Raw genomic sequence first — 21,579 nt, forward strand, 5'->3', positions numbered from 1 at the left:
ATCGCTGTGTCTCGCTCCATCCTATGGTTATCGCCGCCGCCGTCGCCGGTCGCGCAATGGTACTAGTTCAGCGGTGTCACTTACGAATTTGAGCCAATCGTGCAGCCTAACTAGTTGCGACCAATAGCGCGCGTGATGCGGACTCATCAACCAATCGCGCCCGTGATGCGAACTCATCAACCAATCGCGTTGTAGCGGTGTCACACCGCTGTACTGGCGGCCGATTTTTTAAATTCGACCACTCGATTTCGTGTATTTCGTTAAATGATATCTCCACTACTAGGCGTTTAAATTCCACTAATAGAACTGAAATCGAGTGGTCAATACCACTAGATTCCCTTTCATTCCCCATTCTTATTGCCCGTATGGCCAGTCCTTAGATAGGTACATATTATACGTCAATGCAGCAGCTTTGCTAAGCGGGCGAGATGTTCAAAATGATCTTGACGCGACTTTATTGTTAAAAGAATCCGTGTCAAGGTAATTTTGAACACCTCGCCTGCTTAACAACTTCTGCTACCGACTGTACCATATACTTTAATAAATTTTTGCTACCGAGTATTCTTGAGTTTCAATAACTATGATAGGATTGATAGGCCCCGTGCATGAACTATAGGGGGCAGCATAATCGCCGTCAGATTTTTGGCGCGAGGCGTAAATGTGTCATTTATGCTTCCGATGTATCCCGCAAGATGGCAGAACCTACTATGCATCAGGAAACGTACTGACGAGAACGGTTGATGGCAGCACTTGCTTTGGCAATGTAGGTACATGTGCACATATGCTTCCGATTCAGGCCACAAGATGGCAGACCCTCCAACGCGCACGGTCCCTATAGTATAGTGATAGTAATAAATTAAAAAAAAAACAAAAGTAATACAAATAATATATTTATTTTATACATTAATCGTGTGCATAACAAAATAACTGACGTTCTATGAGACAAGGACGGCCGCGAACTTCGAAATTCGAAAATTGTTTATCTGCATATTGTCTATCTCACTCGAACTAAGCAAGAGCGATAGAGACGGAAATACATATTTTCGAATTTCGATTTCCGCTGTAACCGTCAAGGGCGGCTCAAAACCGCAAACTTTACTTAACACAGCCTTCCGTAAAAGGGAATTCATACATTTATTTTTAAAACATTATTGAGAAGCGTAAAAATACTGAAATGACCAAAGTAAAACCAAAATTATGTATTTTCATCCCTTATCAACATACAAGGTCCTCACGAGGAATGCGAGAGATTTTAACTACGCATTTCTGAGGTCAAAAGAAGGAAAAAATAATAATATGAGTAACAATAAAAACTTGTTTTTTTTTTTGTAATATCTCTGAAACTAGGCGAATTTAAAAAAAGTTAACCCCTGGAGCGCCCCAGAATTACCGTAGTATGGAACTCCTATACTAGTTACCAGCACATGTGTGACCACGGGTTAATTGGAAATTTTTGTCTCTAAATAAAATCGGGAAAACGCTGTAAAATTCGGTTTCGTCATGTTACACCTTGTATAAGGGAAAATCTACCTACCTATCTGTGAGTTGATATGTTTCACCTTTATTTACTCAGATCAATTTCAACATTTTTGGCTTCAAATTAAATTCAAACGTAACTATTATTTCACATTATTGTTCTTTACGGCGATCGATTTAAAATTAATAATTGTTTAAAACATTATTACTAACAATAATATTTAAAACACAAAATTAAGTGGGGTAAAACAGATTTTTTCAATCTTTCATTTTACCCCAGAAATGGGGTGAAATTAAGTTTGTATCATTACCCCACTCGATTGCGAACAGTTTTTTCGAAGCATTAAGTGAATAAAGATTACTTACGATAATTTTTTACACATACAAAATACAAGTATAGAAAAATGGCATCGATGTTAAAACATTAAATAAACTAAGCTCTTTTTTCTGAAAGACACTACTATGCTCGCGTCATGTAGAAATATCTATACACGCGCTCTAGCGCCTTGACAATAGAGGTGTGTTCAGATATTTGTGGGCGTCTTGGCCGCTCCGATATATCTGATGGCGACTGTACCTGCATATGTAAAACTTACGAAGTGTATAATTTTTTTTTAAATTTCCGTCTACCTGCAACTCCAGCAAGGGGTGTTACATGCTCGTTGTCGCGTTATTTTTTTTATGATGCAATGACGCCGTAACAGTAATATCTTTCAGGTGTTATGTCACGATACATTATATATACGTAAGCATCTATAATTCTATATATAAGCTATCTATTTACAATATAAGCTACATAGTCTCGATCAGTCATCGCATATCCATTTTACAATAAATTTAATATACATATTAATTATAAAAATGGTAAGGGTCCTTTTGATAGTCGAAAACTAAGTTTTGATAAAGTAGGTAGGGTCAGGTGGGGTAAATATAAGACACGAGTAAAAATAAGATAAAAATTTTAACACTGAAAAACTTAAGGCCTGAGTGGACGCTCGGAGTGGAGCGTTCGGCGGGGCGTGCAGCGTGGCGTCGGGCTCACAAGTGATGTGAGCAGCGTGCACTAAGGCCGCTCTTATACGTTTGCATTTGTTTAACATGCACGCCGCACGCCCCGCCCCGCTGCACGCTCAACTCGAGCGTCCACTCAGGCCTTACACTTATTCTACTTCATTCCTATTTTGGAAGTTGTTGAGTATTAAAAACTTTGTATTATTTTTATCCGTAACTTATATTTAACCCATCTGGAGCCCGTTTCTCAAAAGTTTGTAACTTGTAATACAAGTGGAAGTCCCTTTCTAACAGAAGCTGTCAAAAAGTGACATCCGCTTGTATTACAAGTTACAAGCTTTTAAGAAACGACCCTACTGAAAACAGGATTGCAAAATGAAATTTGGGCGTCATTTATTTCATAGTTTTGACTATCAAAAGATCCTAAACCGGTATTCAATTTGATAATATCAACATTTATAGAATTTGCAAATGAACAATTAAAATCATATCAATAAAATCAGAATCACGCGCGTGTTTAAATGCGTATGTTTCGGTTTTTTATATTAACGTTGTCCTGTGCGTTATATATGACAAGATAATAATATAACAGAGCATTGAGGCAAAAATATGTAAACACGACTTTATTGTCAGGTTCAGATATTTTTGTCTCTCTGAGAACATTAGGTGAATAGGGACAAAAATTAAAATTAGATTTTCCTGACAATTTCTTTAAAAAAATACCCACACGAATGGTACCATTCAAACTCTACAATCAAATGATACAATTAGTGTTGATTTTTTAAAGTAATTGTCAGATAAATCACTTTTCTAGTTTTGTCCCTATTCACCCCGGTTGATGGTACATATATATTTAAGATCTTGTTTTGTATAGATATAAGTATCTAAGTGTTTGTATTCCATCATTTAAACTCACTCTGTATCGAGACAAAACTTCAAATATGAGGGCGCAAAATACTGAATAAAATATTAATATTTTAAATAATTCTATTGCTACGTTATCTAGAAATCAGTGCAAAAAACTCCCATTCCAAAGTATTCACTTATTACAATTTTAATATTTCAAGTGGCAACCCTATGCGTAAATAAAGCCAATTTAAAGATTTTTATTCATTTAAATATGGACTTTATGCCTAAGGCATAAGACGCATTCTTGCATGAGCTGTTGTAAGTAATGTTTCTATGGAATAGGGTTGCCTTGCACTGACTTTTCTACAAAGAAATGTTTTTGGTCCTAAGCCGATTCAGTCACTTATATTAATTATATTGACTGGGAAAATGATAATTTAACTCTGGATGAAAATAAAATCAGTTACAACTTTCCTTTGACTCCACAAAAGTATGAATAATATGCTTTATTGTGTCAGATATTTCTATTCATTTAAGTAAGAATATACTCTTTTGACTCACTGAAATGATCAGAGCATAGTAAATATTTAAATCATTAGTTCAAGTCGATTACCATTGAGATATACCATTGTTATAATAGCTATAGCTACGCGCCTTGTTGAATAACAAAATGATAACTTATGTGCAAAAGTTATTAAGGTTAAGCGGGGTAAATGCGTCTCTTGTGGTAAATGCGTAACATATATTTACTACTATAGCCGTCTGCATTAAAAGTTCAGTGACCGCACTTCGAACAGATAGGGTTCCAATAGTTGTATAAAGTTTCGTTTAGAAATCTTTAAAAGACGCATTTACCTCAAGTGACGCATCCACCCCGGTCAATTTAACAAAATAACTTACGTGAGAGCTCTATAAGGCAGTTTTAACTTAAATAAGGCCATAATAATGTTCATTTATACATACCTACTATGGCTGTTATTAAAAAACAACGAAGTATCTCAAAAATAGGAGCAAACCCGCATTCAGTTTCAGTTCGAGAAAATAAACCTTCAAGGGGTCATCCATTAATTACGTCACACGTTTAGGGAGGGGGTCAAGAAAATGTGACATGTGACTTGGGGGAGGGGGGAGTCACAAACATTGTGACGTCACTTTAACTTCATCTCTATTCATCAGTAGCCGAAAATTAGTATTATCATCATCATCATCATCATCGCAATTAATGGATGATCCCCAAGTGATTTTTTTAGTCCCTATTTTTGAGTCACCCTATATAATACATACTCGTTTAAAGGTATTAGATTAATGACATACCTACACTTAACAAGCGATATAAGGCAAGTCTTAAGAATAATGACACTTATGACAGCGCCACTTGCACCATTCCACTAACCCGAGGTTAACCGGTTGAACTTAGAGTTGCCATGGTTACCAGTGCAATTTGAGAGTGCGTTATCGGTTTAACCGGTTAACCCCGGGTTAGTGGGATGATGCAGGTCGCGCTTAATGTATGAGTATCAGATAATGAACAGTTTTGGCACTCAGTGCTGAGTTTAGGTGTAGAATTGTTTCTTTTTCATTTCTTTTGATAGAATATTATATAATATGAAATTTATATACAACATGGAATTTGTGTGTGTGCAGATTAGTTGAACATAAACGACATGTCACGTAATTAAAAAAAATCTGTCAAATATAGAAGGAGAAAAGACAAGATATTAAAATTATACTGCAGGCAGAAAATCCCACGCAACTCGGTTTGTGTTTTAGGGGCTGTCCATAAATTACGTACAGACCCCCCCCCCCTAATTTGAAATAACGTAATTTATGAAGCCCCTTACAACAAAAAAATGTTTCATTCATTGGCTTTTTGCATTCTTAATTTAGCGACTTTTTAGAATAAAATAATTCGATATCATGTAGCAGCTTCTTCTATACAGCGCCTTGGATTGATTAGGATGAGTTTGCACGGCGATTTTTGTTCCGTTAATTATAGAATATCTCGAAAACTTGCGCTTTTCGCCTATTACGACTAATATTTTTGAATACCAATTAGGCAGCGGGATGAATGGTTTAAAATTTTTGGGTTATTCCGGCCAACCAAGAATATTTAACCATTTGACCGCCAAAGAGGTCAACTGACGCGCGCGGTTACAACCAAATATCAACCTTAGTGCATTCTAACAAGGTTCATGATGACATGCCGCGCACGACTAAGCTACCTTTATACAGTGAAATGAAAACTTGCATACGATCTAACTGACGATTGGTAAGCCTTATTCCGAAGGCATAAGGCCCACCAATGGTTAGTGAGTTTAGAAGGACCGCCTGGACTGTGGGCGGTATTGCTATGGCACCCTAAAAGGTACGACCAGGTCCTCATGGTGTTCGACTCGCAGTTCCGATATCGCTGCCGCCGCCTTCTTCACGGCGTTCGCTATCTGTTGAAGAGAAAAAAAATTATATTGAAACTGGACGTTGGGACGACTTGGGCGTATTCTACCCCAAATGGTGGGAAAATGCCGATGACAGGGTCGAGTGGAGAAAACGAGGGGAGGTCTTTGCCCAGCAGTGGGACACCAAGTAGACTAGGAAAAATAAATTGAAACTTGGAAGTCGAACTTTTTGGATGTCAAGTCGTGAAATATAGAAGATTTGCGATGGTACAGACGACGACAAAGATATATTTATAATTTTGGACCTTACTCCTTTGTAATAAGGCGACAAATTTAAACATATCTTTGACATCCACTGTACCATGGTCGCGTTTTTAACGTTTGTCGCGATATGCGTTACTTTCGCACTTATTGGTTAGAATGTGATAGGCATGGTGACAGACGATAAAGAGGCGACCATGCTACTGTACCGCAGTTGGACTGACATAAAAACAGGTAGGCTGTATCAGTGCTCCTAGGGGCTATTCATAAATTACGTCATTTCAAATTAGGGAGGGGGGGTCTGGACATCGGATGATGGTAGCATGACGTAGGAGGAAACGGGTCATTCGGAGCATGATTTTTGGGTGATTTGGGGGGGGGGGGGGGGGGTAGATTCATGAATGAGTGATGAACTCATGATGACATATATATACGAGTACGTGGGCTATGATATATCAGAACTTAATACATACATTGCTGTGCATTTTGCGCATTTACTAAGATGAGACAGAAATCTCAGAGAGACGGGGCAGGGGCTTATATAATTGCTTTTTTTTAATGTACTGCACACTTGTGTTTTACACAAAAAGGGTTTACAACTACTATAATACTTACTAGTTCTTTATCGTCATTGCTAAGCGGAGGCTTCGACAGCAGCACATTCCGCTCCGCTAAGGGCACGTCTTTGAGCAGGCGCGGCGGGGGAGGCGGAACAGCGGGTGCGGAGGCGACGCGCGCTGTATACGCGCGCACGCGCTCGGAGTACGCGCCAGGTTCAAGCGCGTACGGGCCGAGCGCACCGACGTCTATTACGTTACTGGAATTAAAAATACATGAAATTCAGTAAGTAAAAAATACGTTCAGTAAGGTTCAAAATAGTAGCGGATAAAAGAACGTGCCAAAAGTATGCCACCGTAGAAATAATTATCTACAGTTAGAGCGCTACCACACTGGCGAGTGCGCAGCGTGTTCGCTTGCGCTCCCATCCCATCGCTGCGCGCTCGCCTCGCTTTCAACCCGCTCGCAAATCGCCAGTGTACTAGCGCCCTAAAAACCTATCCCTATTAAGTATTAATAGTACCTGTTGTTTAGTTTCGTCTGTATTAAATACTTAAGCCACATTTTTAATGGACTTCTATTAGGGGGAGAAATTTAACACGAAAATAGCGTTGAGCGTAGTCGATGTAAGGTTTTTTAAACGAAAAGTTTTTAAGTCTATAAGGCCTTTGAACTACAGGTCCTCAAGCATCTCTATTTAAAAACATTATTATCTTGTAACACTTTAGGGTAGACACCCAGTGTTATAAACGTCTGAATGTTATTATAGATAGGCACGTTATAGGTTAGAAAAGTAGATGTTTGTTTGATAAGAATTTGGTGGTTAATATACGTTCTACACGAGTATTAGAGTAGATAGGTCAAGGTCGGAGACCAGAAATGTTGTTTTAATCTTCACATATACGCTTTTGGCTATATTTAGAGGATAAAACTTACCGGAATGGTAGGTCAACTATCCTCTATGAATCGTCGCATTTAGCGCATCCATTGTTCGTTCCTGCATTGTGCTGGGACATAAATACCTTGTTTTCTTTGGAGTTTACACATTTCACAATTGAAATATATTGTAACATGGAAATACTACGTGGAAATAGCTTTAACTTGGTAAAACGGGTTGAATCAGTGTTGTTTATTACTGTCGCAGTAAACATTGACGTCTGTCAATGTCGGTCGGTTTGTTGTCTGTGGTTTGGCACAAACAATCAGTCATACATAAAGAGTATTTATGAATAAACATTTGGTATGTGTTCTTTTATATTTTGCAATTCGTAGTTATAAATAATGTCCTTATTTTTAGCTTTCGAAATTAGTAATTCTTTTTATTTTTGGTGACTTCGGTTTTCTGTAAATTGGATCCGGTCAGTTGCGATGTCATTGAATGGGAGGTTTTCCATTCACCACTTTGTCTGTGGCTTTTGCCATTTGATTTTTCGCTTGATCACTGGGATATTCCGTGACAAGATGTAAGACGTAATTTCGACATCAGGTCGGCAATTAATTCATGGGGTATGTATTTTATTTAAAGATTGTATTTCCTAAAACTCGGTTAAATTCGGTGTTCAATGTTTTAATCGTTGATATATTTTGTTCCAGCTTGGCCCAAAATATGATTAACCTAGCTTCCTATGCGCCGGTAATGGCGGCATAACCTTTTCACCTCTTTCAAACCAACTTGGTGAGTTGTCCACACTTTCTAAATATACGGAAGGAAAGGCGAAGTTGTTTATTGTCAATTGCAATTAGCTAATGTCGTGTTTTGGTGTGATTTTCCAGCAATCCCTTGACAAAGATGAGACATCATTTTGTTTCACCGCGTGCGCCTACGTCGCCACGTCTGGTGTCTAATATAAGGGACTCGGCTTAGAAACCGGTAAGGATTTTTTTAATCTCATTATTTCCGCAAGCTAAATCGCGCGTTGTCCCAATTAAATATAAATATAACTTTTTATAACATAACCTCTCTAAAACCTAGAACATTCTCTTTGTTTCTAGGGTCCTTTTGGCTAGGCCTGTCTTTTGGCTGGGCCTATCTCTTCCCTTGGCTCTTGGCCCTATGGCTTTTGGAAGATCTAGGGTGGTGTCGCACCATGCTAGTTGAGAAGCCGTCTTCTCCACTTAATTTTTGGACTCGAGGTGAAGTGTTTATACGATAAAACTGTGAGTTAAAAACTTATATTTACATTAATGACTGTGTTCCTTTGCTGGAAAGGATAAACAATATTTAAGTCTGAATTTCTTTTTAACGTGAACTTTCTACATGGTAAATTCTATTATTAATATGAAACCTGCAATTCCTATGTAGGATTTTGTGTGTATTACAGGCCCAAATATGCCTGAGATGTACTTAAGTTAAATTTAATTAGTAATAGTTACGGTACGTAATTTAAATGTTAAGTCTCGAGGCCGCAGCAGGTCTTATTGTGATGTAAAGTGAATAAAAGTATTTAGTAAATAAATTTGTATTTTCATTTGGATATGTCATACGTTTGATGAGTATAGTATCCTGGCGTCCTACTTTAAATATTTGGATATCTATTCTCACTCCATAGTGGCAGAAACCACGACCCTATCTATGCTCGTAGTTAGCCGTAAGCATTTTTGAATTTTTAAGTAGGTAGATCTTGGGGGTTCTGGACCACTTACCCAGAGCTCACCCTCCCCTATTACAGTGGCGTGCCCAACGTATGGCCTATGGAGTATGACATTTCCAAGTGAAACATTTTAAAAATATTTTAGTATTAAGGTTTTTATATGTAAAGGGAATTGCAAATTGTTGTTTGAAAGTGTTGTTTGTGTTGGAGGTTAAACTTATAAATTTAACCAATTTATAAATAAAGCTATACTTTATACGCTAAATAATTAGCTATACTTAAAGAGATTTTCTCAATATTTTAAAATACTTTAAAAGGGTTAAAATCTAATAAAATTTTAACTTATCTTTAAAATATTATAACTCTATACCTGAAACTGACTTACTTCTGATATTACATATCAATCTCGAAAAATGGATTTCATAAAAGCTGGTTGTAAAATCACCCATTTACATAAAGATGAAATGTCACATGAATTAGCGATTCGCAGACTTCCGGTTAATCCCATCTCACGTAGATCCAGTCTGTGTCAAGCTTTGAAACAGACTGCAGATTTAGCCAAAAAGGGTAGTTTAAAGTTCCCGGACTTGGTAATAAGTAATGAAGCTTCCGAATTAGAACTCTGTCAGCATAAGGTAGAGGAGATAGAGTTAGAAGCAAAAGGAGAATTATCAGCAGCGGCGATCGACAGGCTATCCTCGCGTTGCAAATATCTATTGTGTCGTATTTCACGGTTGCCTCAGGAGACCGAAGCGGTACTTCTGTTGAAAACGTTAATTACTTCTTTATTGGATCGGTTGAATGAGCAAGGCCCTTCTGCGTCGTCTGGTTCGGATGATGACTTTCAATCTCCTAACGAATCTCGTATTGTTAGGGAGATTATTTACAAAACGGATAGGACTTTTAATATAAAGTCAATTTAACTTTGAAATTATTCATCGGAAGGGCAAAGAACATGTCATACCTGACTGTCTTTCTCGTATTCATGTCAGTTCTATAAATTCTGTTACTATTCAAGACCCTTGGTATCTTGATATATATAAAAAGGTATCTGAAAAACCTTCTCTCTTTCCAAACTTTAAAATTGAAAATGATAAACTTTTCCGTTACTCTAAGAATAAGTATCGTCTGACAGCTCAATTTGACTGGAAGCTGGTACTCCCTTATGAGCACCGAAATGAAATCTTAAATAAGTATCATGATGATCCTACTGCCGGTCATTTTGGCGTGGCTAAAACCCATTCCAAAATAGCGGACTTATATTATTGGCCTACGTTGTTTCAAGACGTGAAAGAATACGTCGATTCTTGTGAAATTTGTAAAACTTATAAACCTGTTAATTTAGCTCGTCCTGGCTTGATGGGTAATCCCCGACGTATATCGTCACCAGGCGAAGCCATATCTTGTGATATTCTTGGTCCCTTTCCTCCGTCTTATTTGAGAAATCAGTATCTTTTTGTATGTGCTGATTATTTCAGTAAGTATGTGACTTTGTTTCCACTACGCAACATAACTGCAAAAGCTATAGTTAAGTGTATGGAAAAAGGGATATTTCTTATACATGGGGTTCCTAAATATATATTCTGCGACAATGGTGTTCAATTTACTTCAAAAGACTTTCGAGACTTAATGTCCAAATATAATGTCCCTCATATTTTCTATAACCCTAGATATCATCCTCAGACGAATCAAACGGAACGAGTGAACCGTGAACTAGTAAGAACTATTGCTTCATACGTGCGTTCTGATCACCGTAACTGGGATAAGAACATATCGGAAATACAATGTGCATTAAATACAGCTCGTCACGAAGTAACTAAAGATACACCGTATTTTCTAACACATGGTCGTCAGATGATTCTAGATGGTTCTCTTTATAATAGTGAAGGTCCTATAGATCAAAACGCGCTCGAATTAGATACCAGCGGTGAGTTTTCTGAAAAACTTAAAGAGCTCAAAACTATATTTCAAAAAGTGCGTAACTCGTTGATCGCCTCCCATGAACGTAACGCTAGGTATTACAACATGAGGAAGCGTCACGTAGAACTAGAAGAAGGACAAATCGTTTATAAAAGATGTTTCCCATTGTCAAATGCAGCAAAACATTTCTCCGCTAAATTAGCGCCCCGTTATGACAAGTGTGTCATTCATAAAAAATTAAGTCCTCTTGTATACTCTTTAAAATCCTTAGAAGGAAAACTTCTAGGTAACTTTCATATAAAAGATATTGTACGTCCTGGTGAAGCCGAGCCGTCTTCGTAGCGGTACTCGTCTTTTCACTTGTTGGCTCAATACTTAAATTTGAAATATCCTATATGATACTAAATACTGAACTTACCTACTGAACTGAATGCAGCCTGGCGCAAGCTTGTTTTCATCAGACCGGGTAAGTGTTCCATGTATTTGATTCTATATATATTGGTACCGGATGCATACGGACCAATCTTAATCTTTGATATGTCCTTATAAAGACATAAAACAGTAAATAATCTGAATAAACTACAGAACCTTACTTTACTTATAAACCCTTAAGTGGGACTACTCTATAAAACATTATTAAATCGTGAAACGAGACTACGTTCTCAATAAACTCTGTACTATGTCCAAACTTTTGTTTGTCGATATAGGAATTGTGTATTGGCTAGATGATGCAGCTCTTTACTTAGTTCCACCTTTGTCGGTGATAGGCAATTTCTTTAATAAAGGGAAAGTTATTTTTCGGGTTGCCGTCTTTGACATCTTCTTCTAGATTTAGGTAAGTATTCACTAGGAATAAGTAGATCCGGATCAAAATTAGTTGTTAGTTTTCCTTGGTTGAATTGGCCATTCACCAAGTCATAGGTATAAGTTTTGTCATAAGGTTTGTTTTCTTTACAGATTATCTGTGTTCTCGTGGTTAAGTTTGGTAGGTTAAGGTGTAACTTCATATTAGACATATAAATTTAAAAAAAAAAATTTTTTTTTTCAAAAAAAAAATTTTTTTTAACCCAACTAAAGATGAACTGTAACACTTTAGGGTAGACACCCAGTGTTATAAACGTCTGAATGTTATTATAGATAGGCACGTTATAGGTTAGAAAAGTAGATGTTTGTTTGATAAGAATTTGGTGGTTAATATACGTTCTACACGAGTATTAGAGTAGATAGGTCAAGGTCGGAGACCAGAAATGTTGTTTTAATCTTCACATATACGCTTTTGGCTATATTTAGAGGATAAAACTTACCGGAATGGTAGGTCAACTATCCTCTATGAATCGTCGCATTTAGCGCATCCATTGTTCGTTCCTGCATTGTGCTGGGACATAAATACCTTGTTTTCTTTGGAGTTTACACATTTCACAATTGAAATATATTGTAACATGGAAATACTACGTGGAAATAGCTTTAACTTGGTAAAACGGGTTGAATCAGTGTTGTTTATTACTGTCGCAGTAAACATTGACGTCTGTCAATGTCGGTCGGTTTGTTGTCTGTGGTTTGGCACAAACAATCAGTCATACATAAAGAGTATTTATGAATAAACATTTGGTATGTGTTCTTTTATATTTTGCAATTCGTAGTTATAAATAATGTCCTTATTTTTAGCTTTCGAAATTAGTAATTCTTTTTATTTTTGGTGACTTCGGTTTTCTGTAAATTGGATCCGGTCAGTTGCGATGTCATTGAATGGGAGGTTTTCCATTCACCACTTTGTCTGTGGCTTTTGCCATTTGATTTTTCGCTTGATCACTGGGATATTCCGTGACAAGATGTAAGACGTAATTTCGACATCAGGTCGGCAATTAATTCATGGGGTATGTATTTTATTTAAAGATTGTATTTCCTAAAACTCGGTTAAATTCGGTGTTCAATGTTTTAATCGTTGATATATTTTGTTCCAGCTTGGCCCAAAATATGATTAACCTAGCTTCCTATGCGCCGGTAATGGCGGCATAACCTTTTCACCTCTTTCAAACCAACTTGGTGAGTTGTCCACACTTTCTAAATATACGGAAGGAAAGGCGAAGTTGTTTATTGTCAATTGCAATTAGCTAATGTCGTGTTTTGGTGTGATTTTCCAGCAATCCCTTGACAAAGATGAGACATCATTTTGTTTCACCGCGTGCGCCTACGTCGCCACGTCTGGTGTCTAATATAAGGGACTCGGCTTAGAAACCGGTAAGGATTTTTTTAATCTCATTATTTCCGCAAGCTAAATCGCGCGTTGTCCCAATTAAATATAAATATAACTTTTTATAACATAACCTCTCTAAAACCTAGAACATTCTCTTTGTTTCTAGGGTCCTTTTGGCTAGGCCTGTCTTTTGGCTGGGCCTATCTCTTCCCTTGGCTCTTGGCCCTATGGCTTTTGGAAGATCTAGGGTGGTGTCGCACCATGCTAGTTGAGAAGCCGTCTTCTCCACTTAATTTTTGGACTCGAGGTGAAGTGTTTATACGATAAAACTGTGAGTTAAAAACTTATATTTACATTAATGACTGTGTTCCTTTGCTGGAAAGGATAAACAATATTTAAGTCTGAATTTCTTTTTAACGTGAACTTTCTACATGGTAAATTCTATTATTAATATGAAACCTGCAATTCCTATGTAGGATTTTGTGTGTATTACAGGCCCAAATATGCCTGAGATGTACTTAAGTTAAATTTAATTAGTAATAGTTACGGTACGTAATTTAAATGTTAAGTCTCGAGGCCGCAGCAGGTCTTATTGTGATGTAAAGTGAATAAAAGTATTTAGTAAATAAATTTGTATTTTCATTTGGATATGTCATACGTTTGATGAGTATAGTATCCTGGCGTCCTACTTTAAATATTTGGATATCTATTCTCACTCCATAGTGGCAGAAACCACGACCCTATCTATGCTCGTAGTTAGCCGTAAGCATTTTTGAATTTTTAAGTAGGTAGATCTTGGGGGTTCTGGACCACTTACCCAGAGCTCACCCTCCCCTATTACAATCTAACATAAACATACACACTCCAAACCACTAGTAAATTACTATATGCCTAAAGTTTCATCATAAATAATATTGTTTCATTTTAGACCCTATCTCTACGAGTTTAGGTGCAGTTTCGTCCAATACTACTGGTCCTATACGAAATAATCTTATTTCCGACCGGCACATTGCCGTATATGTTTATTAATAACGATATAAAAATTATTAAATAAGGAAACTGTTTAGCTTAATATGTTAAGCGTTCTTTTAGATTGTGGTTATTTTTTGACGATATTGTTTCAATCAACCGTTAAATACGGTATCGTCTTGGGTCGTCCCATTCGTTTTTCGTCAAGTTCTTAAATTGGTCCTATTCTGATTTCGTCACTCATTCTACATTCGTCACAATCGTCGGTGGCTTTCAATGTAGAATGAGTGACGAAAACAGAATAGTACTAATTTAAGAACTTGACGAAAAACGAATGGGACGACCCAAGACAATACCTTAAATACGAATCATTTATAATTTTTTTGTCTATGTCACACAGCATGTCTGTATGTTTATTACTTTTTATGCATCAAAGTTATTTGAAATTAATGAAATCAACAAAATGGCTTTTTAAACTTTCCATCATTGGTAATTGAACTGAGAGTCAATTTGGGACGTTCTCAAGAAAAAGGTACCACTTTGTTGTTTGCCATAAGAACGCTCCGACAGGTTATTCGTATGATATAACAAGCAATTTTTGTTCTTATGGTAAGCAACAAATTGTTATCTAGGCTAGGCATCAAAATTTGCCAAGATAAATACAATTTTGATTTTCCTCAATTAAGATTCAAATTAGAATGGAACGGGAGACCATGGTCTTTGGGTGGCTGGAGGCTATTCTTCTTCTTCGTGTTCTTCATTACTGAAGGTCGTGCCTGTCTTGAAATGCCTTCACCAAAGCCTCGACGAGCTGCTTCCATTTCACCCTGTCTTCGGCTTGTCTAAAGGCAGTAGTGACAGTAAGTCCTGTTATGTTCCTTACTTGATCGGACCAACGGGTGGGTGACCGTCCTCTCGGCCTCTTGCCATCCACTTTTCCAACAACAACCAGGAGGCTATAGCAAGTTCTATCTATCTATTAAGCCCTTTTGTTCTAAGTTAAAGGCTTGCTACACGGTCGCCGACAAGCCCCCAGACCGCGTGGCCTTGGCCGGTCCCGGACCGTGTAGACAGTTGTTACCAACAAAATTTGACCAAAACTGACCAAGGACAGACCAAGGTCAGACGGTTAGAAGGCTTGTCGGCGACCGTGTAGCAAGCCTTTTAGAGTACATACTCTAAAAAAGTTATCTGTCTCAAAGCTCAGTGTGCCGCTTGGCAAAGGCCTTGTAGCTCTTTCCATTGGGGTCTGTTGTGGGCCACTCTTCTCCAGTTCGGGCCCGCTGTGAGTTTGAGTTCAACCTCCCATCTTGTTCGAGGTCTCCTCTGGCACCAATCCGTTACGATCTTGCTCCATTTTTAGGGTTCCGTACTCAAAGGGTAAAACGGGACCCTATTACTAAGACTCCGCTGTCCGTCTGTCTGTCACCAGGCTGTATCTCACGAACCGTGATAGTTAGACAGTTGAAATTTTCACAGATGATGTATTTCTGATGCCGCCATAACAACAAATACTAAAAAGTACGGAACCCTCGGTGGGCGAGTCCGACTCGCACTTGTCCGGTTTTTTTTCCTGCCTGTCTCTCAACATGTGGCATAACAAGTTAGGTTTTACTTACGTGGCAGTCTCGTGTAGTATCCTGTTGAGCGCGCTCTGCTCGTCGGGCTTCCGCGGCGGCGCGGCCGGCGCCGGCGCGGGGCTCTCCTGCGTCTGTTCACTCACTTCGAGCAGGTGCGTCCGTTCGTTCACTGTGTTTTCCTGAAAATTATTAATGTAAAGATGAATATAGGTGGATTATTATTGGTGGATGGGTGGTGGGTGGTGGGTGAATCCTGGTAAGGGCATTTATTTGTATGATGATACAGATATTTGTTCCTGAGTCATGGTTGTTTTCTATGTATTTAAGTATTTATATATTATATATATATCGTTGTCTGAGTACCCACAACACAAGCTTTCTTGAGCTTACCGTGGGGCTTAGTCAATTTGTGTAAAAATGTCCTATAATATTTATTTATTTATTTTATTTATTTATTTATTAACTATTCCTTCTTATTAGATGGTCGGACGACAGAAAGACGGCAGCGCCGACCACCATATACATACAGAACAACATGGAAATCCATGAAAGAGGCATATGTTCAGCAGTGGACACAAATATGCTGAGAAGAGAAAGAGAGAAGAGACTATTCCTTCTTTTGTTTTTATTCTGTCGTAAAAACATTATATCTATGTAAAAATGTAGATATCAATCTCAAGTGTTATCAATAGTGATAGCGAGCAATTTCTAAATCATAATAACAGATGTGACTTATCTTTATCTTTCTTTTGTGTATATGAATTGAGTAGCTTAACATCAAACTCGGGTAAATCCATCTGTCAGATTATACGATTTTGGTATTAAGAAAAGGTAATAGAGCTGATATTTGCTGAGAGGGTCAAATGGATTTAAGTACCCGAGTTTGAAGTTAAGCAACAAAATTAAGAATGTTAACACCTATTTGCAAACCTCTTTGGTTTATTCTTATTAGTATCTTACATAGTTTCTAGTCATTCTGACAATAATTAATATTCCAATCATTTTATCGATATTGACTTGTAGTATGTTTCACATGTCCTCGCAGTTTTTAAATGTCAAAACAAAATTGTTGTTCTTGTCCTATGGCACCCCAGAGGTGCAAAGGGCCTTCACAAGCCTGCGCCACACCCTCCTATCTTCAGCGACGACTCTGGCCTCGCTCCAGCTCAACCTCAAAACCTCAAAACAAAATTGCACCTATCCAACCACCTAAAGGTTTTTCTAGAAGACTTCAGTAGAATACAAATGACTCAAATGAGTGAAAAAACATTGATTATCAAGCAGGCCATTAACTATGAAAATAAGCATTGGATAACAAACATTAAGATCCAATTACTGCACAGCACATCCTTTACTGACTATAACACATGTTTAGGTCACTCACACACACACATGAATGGCTCTATTGTGCACAGTTCATGGAAAAACCTCCTCTTGCATAATTGCACATCATTGATGACATATTTGATGCTTTATTGCATTGAGATAAGGTTTCACATTGAACACTAGCTTTCATCCAAATAATTTTATAAACTGCCCAAAAACAAAGTCTTTCAAAAACAGCTGGCATTAAAAAAAAAAAGTAAAAATACGAATATATATTAAAAAGTTAAAGATTTTTACTTCCGGAAACGAAACGCAGTAGATCCATTTGGACAGCCAACCATCACAGCTCATTGTGACAAAGAAAAATGTTTATTTTAAATTGTTTGTCAGCAATAAAACACAAAGAAAACATGCAACAGTATGCCACTGCGGGGCAAAACAATGACAGCAGTCCATCCGCTTCCACGTTCAGCATAATCCAATGAACTACGCCGATAATAAGTCACTCAACTATTAATTAACGATAAAGACTGGCACAGTTACTACTTGTGCCAATCGCGCAAACACTGCAAAAAATACCAAACGGATATTTTTGCTTTAAAAAAATGTTTATTAACACAGAAATTTTTCACGTTTTCACAACATTCTACGCACGTCCAACTGATTTAACACCCATACAAGCATTACCTGGGGGTCAGTCTCTTTGTGGCATAAACTGTAACAACAACCCATGACTGCGTTCTTCAGAGAGTCGAAGCATGAATGCAGCAGAGAATCCTCTTCGTCCGACTGCATAAATATTTGTGCAACTAACTTTTGTGGTTAAAAATAGATGGGAAACTTCTATTTCGTAGCGGTGTTCAATCGCTCACAATGACGGCACCATGACATAAAACGTCAAATGCTAATTAGGAGTATTTTTCTTGTCAAACAGAATAATAATTTGAAAATCATGTTTATCATTTTATTCAGATGAATATTATCTAAAACAGTGTTGTTTACATTACGTAGTTATCAAATACACTTATATACTGTAATATACGATACCTGTGGCCTATTTTATAAAGCTACAAGTTACAATTTACAAGCGGAAGTCTCGTTCTAACACATGGAGTTATAAAGAGACTTCCGCTTGTAATTTGTAACTTGTAGCTTTATAAAATAGGCCACTGTAGTTAAATAATAGTATGACTCATCTTTGTCATGAGTATTTTAAAGCAGAAAAATAAAATTATTACGTTCGGAAATATGTACAATGTGTACGAATCCTGCTTTTGTTCAAATATTTTCTGCTTAAAGCTTTTTGAAAATTAAGTAACGTAAGTTTATTTTAGTAATAAACAAAAGATTTCCAAAAAAATATGAAAACTTATATTTATTCATTTATATACAAAGGTATTTTTCGTTAGAAATGGTAAAATAATTTAAAAATTCAGTTTAAATTTCTACAAAGTGAAATAAGCTAACTCCGTAAAGAGAAATGTCACTTTGACACTTCAGGGAACTGTCAAACTTGTAGAAAGTGTAGCTTGTTGGAGTGTTACTTTCAATCTGAACCGGAAAATTTTAATAAAATAAATTCGTCCGACTTAAAGCAGTTCCAACTACAGTTGATATAACAAGAAGATGCTCAGATATAGAGGAAAGAAGAATGTGATAGACAAAGTGAAGGAATTCGATGCATTTCCCAAAGTTCCGGAGGAATACGTCGACAGTACTCCAGTCGGCGGAACGTTTTCTGTTATCACTTTTTTTATTATACTGTGGTTAATTTATAGTGAAGTCACGTACTATTTGGATAGTAATTTAGTTTTTAAATTCTCACCCGACACTGAAATGGACGAGAAACTGAGGATAAACATTGATATAACGGTCGCAATGCCGTGTTCAAACATTGGCGCTGATATTTTGGACTCGACGTCGCAAAGCGTGTTCGGTTTCGGTGAATTGACTGAAGAAGATACGTGGTTCGAGCTTACACAGGAGCAGCAAGATGCATTTGAAGCAGTGAAATACTTAAATTCATATTTAAGGGAGGAGTACCATTCTGTATGGCAATTATTGTGGAAAAAAGGCCATGGATCTGTTCGGGCTACTGTACCAGCTAGGAAAACGAAGCCAAATAGAAGACCAGACGCATGCAGACTACACGGTATACTTACTTTGAACAAAGTAGCTGGCAATTTTCACATAACTGCCGGTAAAAGTTTACATTTGCCCCGCGGTCATATTCACTTGAACATGCTGTTTGATGAAACACCGCAGAACTTCAGTCACAGAATACACAGACTCAGCTTTGGCAGTCCTGCGAATGGAATTATATATCCGCTGGAAGGTGACGAAAAAATTACTAATGATGAAAACATGCTGTATCAGTATTTTATTGAAGTTGTGCCAACAGATGTAGATACAGCATTTGAATCGATCAAGACTTATCAGTACTCAGTCAAGGAGTTGGAAAGACCGATCAGCCATTCAAAAGGCTCCCATGGAGTCCCGGGGATTTTCTTTAAATATGATATGGCGGCATTAAAAATTAATGTTTACCAAGAGAGAGAAAACTTCCTTCAGTTTATATTAAGACTGTTCTCTGTCATTGGTGGTATTTACATTATTGTAGGTTGCTTTAATGCTGTAGTACAGAAAGTACAAAACATATTTATTAAGAAAGCAGCGCCATCTGTGTTAAATCACAGTCAGACATTTGAAAAAAGACCAGTTCAATTAAATCCGTTGCTAATGCAGACGGACCTGAATGTTCCTTTAGGGATAGTGAAGCAATGATAGCAAAGAATTGTTAGATGTAAGTTTATATACAAACTGAAATTTGTATATAAGAGATTATTTTTGTCTAGTTAATGTAAAAGCCACAACATAACTTTTATTCTTAACACATTCACTGCCACTTCCTAGCGCTACGCTCATAGCTATTCCCAGCATAGTTTGTAGAGGAAAGCGGCTGAAGCCAAGCAGGTTTCTGGCACTCAATGTGTTAAGTTATTAAGTTTAAAAGTCAACAAATCAATGTCAATTCTTTAAAATCACGAAAACAAAGAGATTGTAGAGTATATCAGAATATATCAACAAATTATGCATTTTTGAGTATTGACATCTTTAATTAGCCTTTAGCCTTCTTGAGTTTGCTGTGGGGCTTAGTCAATTTGTGTAAAAATGTCCTATAATATTTATTTTTATTTAATCCATTGACCGCCATAGACATCAACTGACGCGCGCCATTATCAACCTTCGTGCTTTCTGATAAGGTTCAGGACTCCTCGTCTCAACTTAACGCGGCGACACGACAGGCGTGGCGTTCAAAGGGTTAAGCAAAAATATAAATAAGTGATAAACACCATTTTCATTACACAGCGTATCTACATTTTTACAACCAGTTTTCGACATGTTTTAGAATACAATCCATATTATTCACGACGACGGGACTTAATCTCGTAAAATTAAAGTTTAAATTTGCTTCTGACTTTTCGAGGAGGATAAAGGAGGAAAAGACTCCCCTGTCTTTTCCAAGGCCACAGGGACAACACCATCCTCGAAACGTCGGAGGTAGTTAGTCACAGTTTTAAACTTAATTTTACACGATTAGGGGTCATCCATTAATTACATAACACGAATTTCTAGGTTATTTGATCCCTACCGGGGGTCCTTGTCACACTTGGCCACATTTGTGACGTCACAAAGTTTGTAACTCCCCCACCCCCTTGTCACATGTCGCATTTTCTTGACCCCCTCCCACCTAAATAAGTGATGCATTCAAGTTGTTTATTTACATTCATGTTGTACATAAGATCTTATGTAATAAAAGTTTCAAACAGCCCCGTTAGGGCATCACAATTCTTATAAGTATTTAACTTAAGCTACCTTAAACTAATGTGTTTTTTTTTACACTATAGTTCGTTTTTTTTAGCATTAGAAAGAACTCCGCAGAAGCAAGCGTGCAGTTTTTATCAGGCTTGTTAATTGTTACTAATTATTGAATTATCTAATGTAGCATGGTCAATACATATAATTTACTTCAAATTGTTACCGCTAAAAGTGCCAGATTTAGAACCACAAGCGAACTTCTGCGAAGTTCTTTCTAATGCTAAATAAAACGGACTATAGGTAACAACTGTAACAAGCTTATTAGTTTTTGTACAGAAAAATTACATTTTATAGTTTGTCGGTTAAATATTCATTCACAGAATAATAGGTTTTTGTTATAAGCATTTGTTTTAGTTTATTTGAAAAAACACTGTAATTAATGTATGACCCCTAAGTCCCGTCGTTGTGAATAATAATGTGTAATAATCGTGAAAGTTTACAATCCATATTGTTATATTCTGAGCAGGTCGATGTGAAATGAATTTTGTATGCCACTCTGTTATCAAGGCATGCTTCCGATTACTGAGTAATTGCTAGAACCATAAAATGATAAAAACCCATTTGTTCAT

At 37.1% G+C, this 21,579-nt stretch overlaps 2 protein-coding genes across 3 annotated transcripts; one reads left to right on the top strand and one right to left on the bottom strand.

Moving 5' to 3' along the window:
• Positions 1-874: 874 nt before the first annotated feature.
• LOC134670671 (ragulator complex protein LAMTOR1) lies at positions 875-18,031 on the bottom strand. Of its 2 annotated transcripts, none has more exons than XM_063528487.1 (4): positions 17,819-18,031; positions 15,845-15,984; positions 6,609-6,810; positions 875-5,777 (listed from the first exon to the last, which is right to left on the bottom strand). In XM_063528487.1, the coding sequence occupies exons 1-4, from the start codon at positions 17,924-17,926 to the stop codon at positions 5,685-5,687; spliced, it is 543 nt and encodes a 180-aa protein (XP_063384557.1). In that variant the 5' UTR covers positions 17,927-18,031; the 3' UTR covers positions 875-5,684. The 2 variants fall into 2 exon arrangements, with proteins under 2 accessions (XP_063384557.1, XP_063384558.1); XM_063528488.1 differs by lacking the exon at positions 17,819-18,031 and adding an exon at positions 17,429-17,807.
• A 699-nt stretch (positions 18,032-18,730) lies between these two features.
• LOC134670653 (endoplasmic reticulum-Golgi intermediate compartment protein 2) lies at positions 18,731-20,015 on the top strand. The gene has a single exon (XM_063528467.1). The coding sequence runs from the start codon at positions 18,758-18,760 to the stop codon at positions 19,913-19,915; it is 1,158 nt and encodes a 385-aa protein (XP_063384537.1). The 5' UTR covers positions 18,731-18,757; the 3' UTR covers positions 19,916-20,015.
• Positions 20,016-21,579: the final 1,564 nt, after the last annotated feature.

This window comes from Cydia fagiglandana, chromosome 14, assembly GCF_963556715.1.
Source record: "Cydia fagiglandana chromosome 14, ilCydFagi1.1, whole genome shotgun sequence".
Taxonomy (NCBI): Eukaryota; Metazoa; Arthropoda; class Insecta; order Lepidoptera; family Tortricidae; genus Cydia; species Cydia fagiglandana.